Source organism: Chanos chanos, chromosome 2, assembly GCF_902362185.1.
Source record: "Chanos chanos chromosome 2, fChaCha1.1, whole genome shotgun sequence".
Classification (NCBI taxonomy): Eukaryota; Metazoa; Chordata; class Actinopteri; order Gonorynchiformes; family Chanidae; genus Chanos; species Chanos chanos.
The window spans coordinates 4,883,772-4,894,749 of record NC_044496.1 but is presented as its reverse complement, the minus strand read 5'-3'; the positions used below and the strand labels follow the sequence as shown (position 1 = coordinate 4,894,749).

The following is a 10,978-nucleotide window of genomic DNA, read 5'->3' as shown; positions in this document are numbered from 1 at the left end:
TTATTTAGAGGCGGATTATTGGCTTTCTTCTTCTCATAACAGACCCAGCAGTTTCATTTTTGCAAAAAGAGGGTAAAGAAGCAAAATTACGCAGCAGGATCACAACGACTGAAAATTTAAGTATTAAGAAATAAGAACAGAAAAAAAAGGGGACGGAGAGACCTCGTCTGTGTTCAAGGTAAGAACGCTGCTTGCTTCCTGTGCCGCTTTTGTAGAAAGTGCTTGGTCTGAACTAGTCAAGCCAACACAGGCTATAGATCTTTAAAGTCACAGCGTCCCTTTCCAATCAATCTATCATTACCGCGTTACGGCGATAGCCTACACGTTTTAATACAGTTTGAGGATATTTTTGCTCCTCACAGGAAGAGAATAGATAGGCACGACTCGGGGAAAGCTTGTATATTGGATCTCAGTAGTTAATCGAAACTTGGGGCATTTGAAAGGGAGAACGCACCCTTCCACTGGGATTGAACCTGACTCGGATTGCTTCGGACTCCTACAATGTTTGAAACGGTATGATAATTTCATCTCAGTATATAGGCTGCTCGCATGAATTTGGTTGATCAAAGAATTTCAACACACAAACCAGTTTTACAATGAACTCTTGCTAGGTATTCGTTAGTCTTTGCCAGTACTGTCCAGATGTACGCTATTGCGCATCATGTGTCTCTCGTATCAATTGTAACATTGTGTTTTGTGTCGGTTTCACTAGTAATATTGGAAATTCGCTACAGTATCTTGTTAATAGTTTTTTTTTACATGGATATCTATGAGTAAGACGCCATATTGTGAAATCATCTGAATTTAGACTAGCCTACCCGAGGGGCAGCAAACTATACTCGAGAGAGTAAAAGTATAAAAATGGAATGTTTCTAAATCTGGAAACAAATTTCTGGGTATGTGTGCAAAGGAGTTAAAATAACATTCAAAACTTAAAAGGGAAAACTGCTGTGATATGATGACAGCTTTGTGTCGGAATGATAACTGGTTGCGGAAATATTAGATCTTTCAACCTTTTGATAATTTAGGTTTAGAGAGGCGAATAGTATCAAATATGGACAAAGAAATAGCCTATCAAATATTTAAATATTGCGTTGTTACTGGTTGTGAATCGCCATGTATTCGTTGTACCAAGGACTTGGTCCATCGGAAATCAGATGTACGGACAGCGAAGGGAAAACTTTATGTCATTAAAATGAGCCTATGATGACTTCAATTTGGCTCTGTTTGTGGTGACGGACTTTGGGGAAGGCTGTGAAATAAGTTCCGAATGTTCCATTTTTTCTCGGTGCATTTCATCGTAGTTATACATTCTGATTATAGGATATGCAGTATGTATAAGTTTTTTGTTGTTGTTGGGTGTTTTTTCTTTTTGGAAAGCCTCTATATCCTTCCAGTTCTAAAGCTACGATTTTCTTAAGTTTAATATTACCCGTGCCCCTTTAGCTCCTCCCATCGATACCTTAAAAACCTCTCTCTCTCTCTGTGTGTGTGTGTGTGTGTGTGTGCGTGTGCGCACGTTAGGGAGAAAGAGAGAGAGAGAGAGAGAGAGACTGATCTCCTATATTCACTATCATAAATTTCAGCGGGCTCTTTTGGTTACTGTGCCCTGTGGCTATATGAAGAGGTGGGATAGCTTCATACGCCAAAACTTCTTATGTCTTTTTTTTTTCTTTCTTTCTTTTTTGAAGAGCTTCTTTCACAGGGATCTGAAATGTATCATCCAGCTTGTGTATTAAATGAACAGTATTCCTGAAGGCTTCGTGCACACAGGAGCAGGCAACACCCTGGAAAATTCTGTAGTCTTTCAGCAGTTTCTGCCCTGAGCACCTTGCCTGAAGCAAAAAGGCTGAACGGGGCCCTAACAACTGCCTTCTGTTTACCTTTTATGGTTAAAATAACAGCCTCTCAAATGAGCAACTGCATGGAAGAGATTACTGTTTAGATCCCTTGCAACTAACTCACAATTAACAATAATCAGATTTTCTTTTCTGATCAGAGATGCTTAATCTTACTTCTAGTGAACGTTGCAAAATAATTTTGCTCCAGTTCATGTTACTTGGTATAGTCTCTCTCAAATATTTTAGGTGTATGTGTGTTTTTTTCTGGTAAGGATTTGAACCACAGAGAGTTTAAGTTTTTGCAAAAAAAAAAAAAAAAATGTAAAGAATGCCACAGCCATTTCAAGCAATTCATGCTGAAAAAAATGTTTGTACTGGACATACAGTGAATTTATCCTCAAGAGGTTTGTCTAGACTAGGCTTTATGATAATAGTTCCAGTTTGAAAAAGTTGAACAAGAGTGTGTAATGCTCTCTGTTATGAGGACCTGTAATAAGCCCAGTGCTTTCAAAACACAATGTCACACAGAGTTGTTTCAGCTAAATGGTGACGTTGGTTTCAGTTGGAGAAAACCTCCGTAAATCCAAAATTTCACATTGGGCCTTTTTTTTTTTTCGTGGTCTACGCTGTGGAAATCTGGCACACAGCCAGGACCCTCAGTTCATTTTGTTTACCCTCCATGGATGTTCTTTGGAGTAAAATGTTATCAAAACCTAGTCTGTAAAAATGATCCACTTATCCACTAGTAGTCTCTAAAAATGATTCGCTGGAACACCGTAGCACTAAGTCAGTTTAGACTGATTTAAAAGAATTGAGTGTACGGTTGTTGAGTAGCCCTACTTCATCATGAGCCTATTTTTTTTTTAAATCTTAGCGTGTCAAAATGCCCCGGATTCTGAAATTCTCAGATTGGTTGTACAAGTGTCTGGGAATATCACGTCTAACGCATAACACGACCTTTAATTAGAATACTGCAGTTTGTTTTTTTTGCCCCCCCCCCCCCCCCCCCCCAGAGGCTAACACCTAGCATTCCCTGTTTCTGGATCGCTAATAAGCATCTCTCTATCCTCCCCTCCGGTGATAGGAATGAAAAGATGCAAACATACTTAATTAGGGCTGTGGCAATAATTTGTAAGCTAAATATGAGATCAGGCAGATGTGGAAGCAATCTGATAAGAGTGAGGACCCCAGTTAGTCCAAAGGTGGGAGATACAAAACGTTCACTCCTGTTGCATCCATGGCTTTCCCATTTGCCTGCTTCCAGGAGGGAAGAAGCATGTCGCGCCTGTCTTTGACCCGGTCTCCGGTTTCTCCTCTAACCGCACAAGGAATCCCTCTACCGGCTCAGCTCACCAAAGCCAATGCTCCCGTTCACATTGACGTCGGTGGACACATGTACACCAGCAGCTTGGCCACTCTCACCAAATACCCAGACTCAAGGTAAGGTTGCATCCATCCCCTCTGCATGTAACGTGTCTGATATTTTAACGAGAACCAAGAACCCTCTGTGTGGAATTCTCCTCACAGATTTTTCTCTGTTTTTGAAAAGAAGCGGAAACTTGCTGTGATTATCAAGGAAATTTGAATTGAATTTGCATGGTGGAATCTCGATAAGTCTGGATATGGATGAGAAGCCTGACTATACATAAAAGCTGCTTCCAGAGGGTTTTAATACACTGGGATTGCTTTGTTGCAAAAACTGTAAGGATATTTATCTATAAAAAATTAACAGTAATGATTTGTGTGATGCGTGAAATGCTGTTTTAATCTACATACTGCATGGAGCAGGATAATTTGTCATGTGATGCGCATTTAAGCAGTGTGATTTTATTTTGTACTTTTTATAGGAGTCTTAAGGTTAGTTAATGTATATATGTATATATCTGTTGTTAGAGTTATGTCAGTGTTTCGCTAGGACGCTGATCTGTAATACTAGATTGCATGATGAGATGTTTGGCTGTATCATTAATAGAAACTGGGAATTTTTAAAACAGAATGACAGAAAACATTTTCTCTGGGCTTTGTAGGAGACAGACTTGTGTGCAAAGTTTTGATGCATCATACTCTGTTACCATCATTCAAGGAATTTGAATTTTTATTATTTTTTAAAAAAATTTTGTAATGTAACTGTAAGGAAATTGTCTTTGGCTTTATCATCCAAGTTTTTCCTTTTAAAGATGATTGGTTATTCAGATAGATAAACCTAAAGGGTTAAAAGTTAGAGAAAGAACAAGAGGCATGTTTGAGTCTGGTCATAAGCATGTTTCCCCCTTCAGGTTTCCAGAATTATGTATCATTTTTATGACATTATTACAGATGTATTTATAAAACAGACATACGTATGTATAGCTCTCAAGTATATGACAAGCAATTTCTATGTTGAAGTTACATATGTTTTTAGAGAGTTGTCGACAGGGGAACAATTACATACAAATCAAAACACACCAGCAAATTGCTTAATGAAAAAAAAAGAAGAAGAAGAAGAAGAAAGAAAGAAAGAAAGAAAGAAAGAAAGAAAGAAAGAAGGAAGAAAAAAATCATTAGTGGCTTGACATCAAAAGCTAATCTGACAACTAAGAACAAGGTTAAAGAATTTTAAGTTGATGATTTCTTTTAATAGATTGATCCCTTAATAATGCAGAGTGCGAAAAGAAAGTTAGTCTAGTAACTAATGTGAGAACATTTGTCTTCTTCTGTAGAGCCTGCGTTAAGAGACAGCGGGCATAAAACATTGATGTGCTCTCTGGGCAGCCTGTCTTTTTACAACGCTGCCTGATACCGCTCCTCGTTCAACACAGACCTGTCACACGGCCCAAATGTTAAACAGGCGAGCGTAGTTCATGAACCTCTCTGATTACTTTCAAAAGAGACCAGACACGTAATCATTCTGACCATCACTCACTGCTGACTTTGGACTGGGGAAGGGGGAAGGGGAAAAGGAGGAGGGGGCGGGGGGGGGGGGGGGGGGGGGGGGGTCATGTTTCTCTAGAGATTGAAGCTGATTTCACTCTGATATTTGAATGTTTTTTATTCAGTGTAACTCGAATAAAAAAAAACCCATTTTATTATTGCTTATTGAACAGACTGGTTCCATAGTTTTCCCTGTAGACGTAGTCTGAATGAACGGTTGGAAACTAGTCCAAGTCAATCTACCATTTCAAACGTCGATGTGTAAAGTGTTTTGTTTCTTTCTCTAAAACTAGCGCCTGGTGAATTCATCAGTTTATTTTCGCAAGGAATAAATGATTTGGATCATATCTCTATTAGTTTAAGAGTAGACTGAGAAAAGCCTGAAATGTGGGTGTTTAAGCTAAGCAACTACAAAACAGTACTTCGATTTATTCATTGTAACTGTCTAATTTAATAAAGTCAAATAGAAAACACAAGTTCACAGCTCCAATCTCTCACCATCTTCTAACAACAATCCTAATGCATAGACGTGGAATATATGAGTAAAATGAATTAATTGTGTTTAAAGATTATCTCTGAATTTGGCCTACCATCTACGACGACTTACTGAACAATTGTTTCAGCTCGTTAAACGGGTCATACCGACAACCCCTGTCCCAAACGGTAGGCTTCATCGACTATGGTGGTGACGGACATTTAAATTCCCTTTTAACAGGTTAACTCTTGGTTTCATTTAACTGGTGTTAGTGATGCTTTGGTGTGATGCTGTGGTGGGAAAGAGTTAAGCAAAGCTGTGTAGTCACGTTGACACTGACAGGCATCGTCTGGGAAACCCAGATTACTTGTTTGTTGATCATAAATATCCAAAATATGGTGTGGTATTTTCGTTTGTTGAACTTCAGGTTGAAGAATGCCGAGATACACTTATTGTGTTTTAGAGGTGCCAGACAAAATATTGATTGTAACGATATTAAAGTGTAGCGTTTCATTGTCGTCAGTTTTCGAAAAGCTGCACAAATTCGGAATGTTTGATTGAACTGATTATTTGTATATTGATCGAGGTGGTGAATCATCTAAAGGACACTACATATGCTTGATGTAATCTCTCATAAAAAAATACATTGTTAGGATTTATTTGTCACTGGATAATTCATTACTTATGATCAAAATTTTGTCTGAATTAAAACCCGGGACTGGCGAGTGGGTGATAAAAGAATGAATAGATGTGAAAAGGTTTTTTTTTTTTTAAAAAAAAAACAAAAAAAAACATTTCCCTGTCTGAGAAGGCAGAGGTGGCAGGGTTATATGAAATGTCAGAATTCTTGTGGAATCAACTGGAGACAGCCCCTGACTAAAACGGCGTGTGTTTCTGCACTTGACCCGCCCTTACCTCCGGCCATGATCTCTGCACTAAACTGTTAGTTACTGTTGGGAGGCTGGATCTGACATGTGTGAGTCCATGAAATGCCTACCTACCGCTCACTGCCTCTGTAATGCACCGCTGGGATGGGAGATCTGAGAGATCCTCCTGTCCTTCACACAAACTCCTACACTGCCCCTCTCTCTCTCTCTCTCTCTCTCTCTCTCTTTCTCTCTCATTCTCTCTCTCTTTCTCATTCTCTCTCTCTCTCTCAGAGATGTAGACAGGATGGTGTGCAGCTCTGACTGTCTGACATGACAGAAACAAAGAGGAGTCAGAGCAGCTCGTCTTCCAGGTGCTTAGGGGCTCCAGCCAGTGATTTACCGAAAGGAAGGAGAGAGACAGAGAGAGAGAGAGAGAGAAAGAGAGAGAGAGATGAAGAGACGAAGGGGAGAGGGAGGGAAGAGAAAAGAAAAGAAAAACAGGCAGCATTTTAATTGCTTTTTAAAAAAGTGGAGATGAAAAACAGAGTTAGCCTGAGGGGGTATGGTGAAATTCTAGCTGGAAGAATTGCAAGACCATATGAGAAAGGAACACCTCAGGCAGGACAGGGAGATGAGTATTGGTTTTTTATAAAGCATTTTGCATCGATTTCCAGAGGAAAAAAAAAAAAAAAGAAAGAGAGAGTGAAAGAGAGAGAGAGAAAGAGAGAGAGAGAGAGAGGAAGGAAGGGAGAGCAAGAAAGATAGAAAGAGATTGAAAGAAGGGAGGGAGAGAAACAGATTGAGAAAAGAGCATCATTACAAAAGGGGGCTGTGTGTGTGTGTGTGTGTGTGTGTGTGTGTGTGTTAGTGTGTGTGTGTATGCATATGCACAGTTTACATTAAAAAAAAAAAAAAGACAAGAGAACAGATCTGGTCTTTCGGAATTCCAGAGAACACCTGACGGAGCCCCCTCAGATTTCAGGGGGGCTGCGTTTAAAAAGCAAGAGGATTGTAATGGAAATTCAATTCCATTCGTCTCAGAGATTCAGACTTAAAAGTCAACACAGCTGTGTGCATTGAGAGTCCTGTTCAGGCGCTTTCTCTCTGGTGCTATTTTGTCATAACAGGCTTTGACAAGCGCCGGGTTGAGAGCTGTTTCTCTCTTTTTTTGGGGGGGTGGGGGGGTGGATCGTAGCTTCTTGTGATTTTCTTTTGTGGTCTGTACTGTACTCAGCTGACCTAAAAGCCGTTGCTATGATTAAAGCGAAGATTACATCAAAAAAAACGACGGCGGCACTGAAGCCTTCCCATGGCAAAAGCTCATTCAGCAGGGAGCTTACTGAGGAAGGAGATGTACAGAACACATATAAACATTTAGCCCTCTGAATCCCTTAACAGAAATCCCATTAAAGTAACACTGCATCCATGTCTCTTTCTTTTTCTTTTTTTTTTCTTTCTTCCTTCCTTTCCGTCTTCATTTTTCTTTTCAGAATGTAAACAAGCAATGGATAGGGGAATGAAAAGTGTATGACTGTCCTTTTGACATGGTCGGGCATTGTGACATTTCTGTTCTCAGCATGGATGTAGCTGTTCCATTAGAATGAGAAGCTGTGGTAATGCTACAGGATCACATCAGAACTGAAGGGGAAAGAGGGAAGGTCTCTCATTACGTCTTGACACATCACAGACATGCGTGATGAAAGCTAACAGACTGCTATAATTCTGGCCTATGCCTTGATGAGCCTCCTATAGCCAACACAACATCACAGCTAACTCCTCCCTCAGTCCCAGTTTCAATGTGAAAGACGTGAGCGTTGGACGTATTTTAACTGATGCGTCGTTACTTCCAACATTTTTTCAATAATTCATATCAGCGGGCGGCCAACAATCAGTAAAAGTGAAATAGCATGTGTGAGTGAATGGCAGAACATTCTCAAGCTCATCTGAGCTACAACTCCATGTGAGGATTCCAGTATTCTATTCCAGTATTCTAGAACTCTACAGAAGCTCACAGATGACGTTACATGATTACAGCTTGTTAATAAAGAGACACCTTCTCACAAAGCATGTGTTTTTGCCCTCAGGCCCGTGGATTCTATGAAGCTGTGTGGTTGCCATGTATACTGTAAGAAAAAAAAAAAAAAAAGCCAGAGATATATAACTGAATTAAATCATAGCACGAATGGAGGTGTTAAACAATGACTGCAGAGTGAAAAAATGAACTAGAGTGAGGTATACATCCACAGCTGGGCGTTTGCTTTTGTACACATGTACGAGTCATTTTCAGTGCATTGTGACATATTTACATATTTGGTCGTTGTTTAATTGACGTCTTAGTAATGTAAAAACTGTAAAACCAAAGCCCTTTCCATTACAGTATGTTCTGCTGCAGAACATTAGGTTGTTTTAATCTCGCGACAAAAAAAAAAAAGGGATACTTCAAACAGGTCCTGGTACAAGAGAAAAATGTGCCTTAAGCCTCTTGTTTCAGAGCGGAATGCTAATACAATTTAGCCTGCCCCACTAATAAAATAGAAAAGTAAATGGTAATTGTTTCTTGCATTTGAAGGAGGCCGCCTTCACTCCATTATGACTTGTGCTTTAATTTCCAGAATCAGCCGCCTGTTTAATGGCACCGAGCCCATCGTCCTGGACAGCTTGAAGCAGCACTATTTCATCGACCGGGATGGAGAGATATTCCGCTACATTCTCAGTTTCCTCAGAACCTGCAAACTCCTTCTTCCTGACGACTTCAAGGTACAGACAGAGAGAAAAATCTTACATTAAAGAAAAAAAAAAAAAAAACACCCTAAAAAACCTCACTGCACTACTTTTCTGAAATCGCATCATTATTTGGCAGCAAGTTTGTACCTCATCATGTGTATTCATTGGTTTTCCTCTATGTCATCGTTCAGTTGAGCAAGGAGCTGAGTTAGGAGCTTATTAAATGGGTAAGGCCCTGAAGTTACAGATGGACGTAGAGCAGGTTTTTTTTGTTTGTTTTTAGAAGACTGAGAAAGAGTATTTGCAGACCAGCACTCACTGAGCCCTGCCTCTGTAAGTGCTATGTGATTCTGTGCAGTTTTGCAATCTGACGATGACGCTGATCGGATGGTAAGCTAACTAGCAGATCTCTGAGAGGAAAATGGCAGCAGCTCATTAGGTATGTTCTCATAACTTTAAAAATTTATGTCACACCAGAGTCAGTGAAGGCTTGAAAGGAAACTGACAATAGCACTTGCTTAGCATTCTCTTAGTGTGCACCCTTGGTCTGATTTTGTAGAACTGGCCTCCAGACATTGCTAGCAAGCACAATGCAAGTTAAATGTAAAGTCGATATTTATTTCTCCATATTGCTCCAATCCATAGCCAACTTATAAACTAATTGAATTATTTCCAATTTCAAACCAGGCTTGATGTAAAAATGGTTTAGTATTGACTGTATTGTAACACAAGGAACTTGAGAAACATTGTGTTGCCAAAGTCTGTGCTTTTGTTACAGCCATTACATGTCGTACTCGCCCTCACAATCTTCACGATTCTCTCGAATGTCTCAGAGAGCGGTCATCTGGCCTGTGAACATTTATGGTAGATGACCAGTTACTCTAAACAGTGCACAAACTGACCGCTATTCATCTTTACTCCTCTAATTTCATTATGTACGAGACCAGCACTATTTCACCGCGGTCATTTTTCAGTCATCTCACGTAGCTTCTTTTCCACTGGTTCCAAGAATTTTTGAATGAGCTTGAGTCTTAACTACACAAATTGCATTCAGAACAGGAAACATAGCTCAGGTGGTGTGCCTGACTGGCTACCTCAGGTACACTGGCTAAATAGCTAGTTCCTTGTTCAATGTGTAGGGGGCCACTCTATTGTGCCTATGGGCTCTGACATAAACGTGTTTTTGTTGTTTTTCTTTTTCTGTGCAATGACATCTCCTCCAATAGTTTAAATTCTTCAAACAGAAAGCCTCTCAGACTTAAGAGTTAATGTGCTATAGCTCTATTTTATAGCATAGCAAATTAAGTGCAGCGTATGCTGAAATTGATGATTATAGCTTGTAAATGTCAAAAAGGTGATATAATTATGCCTGTTTCACTGAATTCCTGAAAAAAGAAAACCCTGATAAAGGTGTGAGCTTTGGAAATTAGCTGGTTTGCTACTTTGATCAAGTCACTGTGCATCAACACACTTCAGTATTTTTCAGCTTTGAAAACAAGCTCTCAGAGGTTATCCTTGAGGTACTGAAGTAAATGGTACCTGTAAGATTTCTTTCTTGCATGTCATTTTGAACATATCTGTAAGAAAGATGTCATGTGCTCTAATTTTATGTTGTCATGTAGGCAAAGTTAATATATTTTGAGAAGAATCTTTGCAACTGTATATGAAGTTAATAGTCGACCAATCGGTAACAGGACCATCGTGTTAAACTAATATATGACATTTGTTCTTATAAAAAGGATTAGTTGGCTGTTTCAGTGTGAGAAATTCTCGCAGAAGGTTCCAGAACTATTGAGTTAGAAAAATACTGACTGTATGGAGGTATTGCACTGTAATGTCTACCAAACCCCCAAGGTCATATTTTATTTTATGGCTTTGTTTTGTATTTAGGGAAGCTTTCAGGAGAGGTAGTCAGTATGCCTGCCACTCCCTCATCAGTGGGAAATATTGTATTGGTACTTCGCAATCTGCTTTGATTGCCTGCTTGCCCTCATAAAAAAAAAAAAGGCACTTTTACTACATCAGCAAGAATGAAAAGAACCTGAATTCAGCAGGAAATCAACAGAAACTGAATTACGTGGTCTTAGATCACGCAACGCAAACAGGGTTTCGCAGATACCTGTAACGCTCACTATACGCATCCAGAGTCTGAAATCAAA

At 39.5% G+C, this 10,978-nt stretch overlaps 1 protein-coding gene across 1 annotated transcript in view; it reads left to right on the top strand.

Moving 5' to 3' along the window:
* Nucleotides 1–501: 501 nt before the first annotated feature.
* Nucleotides 502–10,978, top strand: part of kctd15b (potassium channel tetramerization domain containing 15b) — a 20,285-nt gene continuing 9,808 nt past the window's right edge. The window contains exons 1-3 of the mRNA XM_030766628.1: nt 502–513; nt 3,106–3,281; nt 8,708–8,852. Of these exons, the coding sequence (XP_030622488.1) occupies nt 502–513; nt 3,106–3,281; nt 8,708–8,852 (333 nt within the window). The remainder of the gene's footprint in view (nt 514–3,105; nt 3,282–8,707; nt 8,853–10,978) is intronic.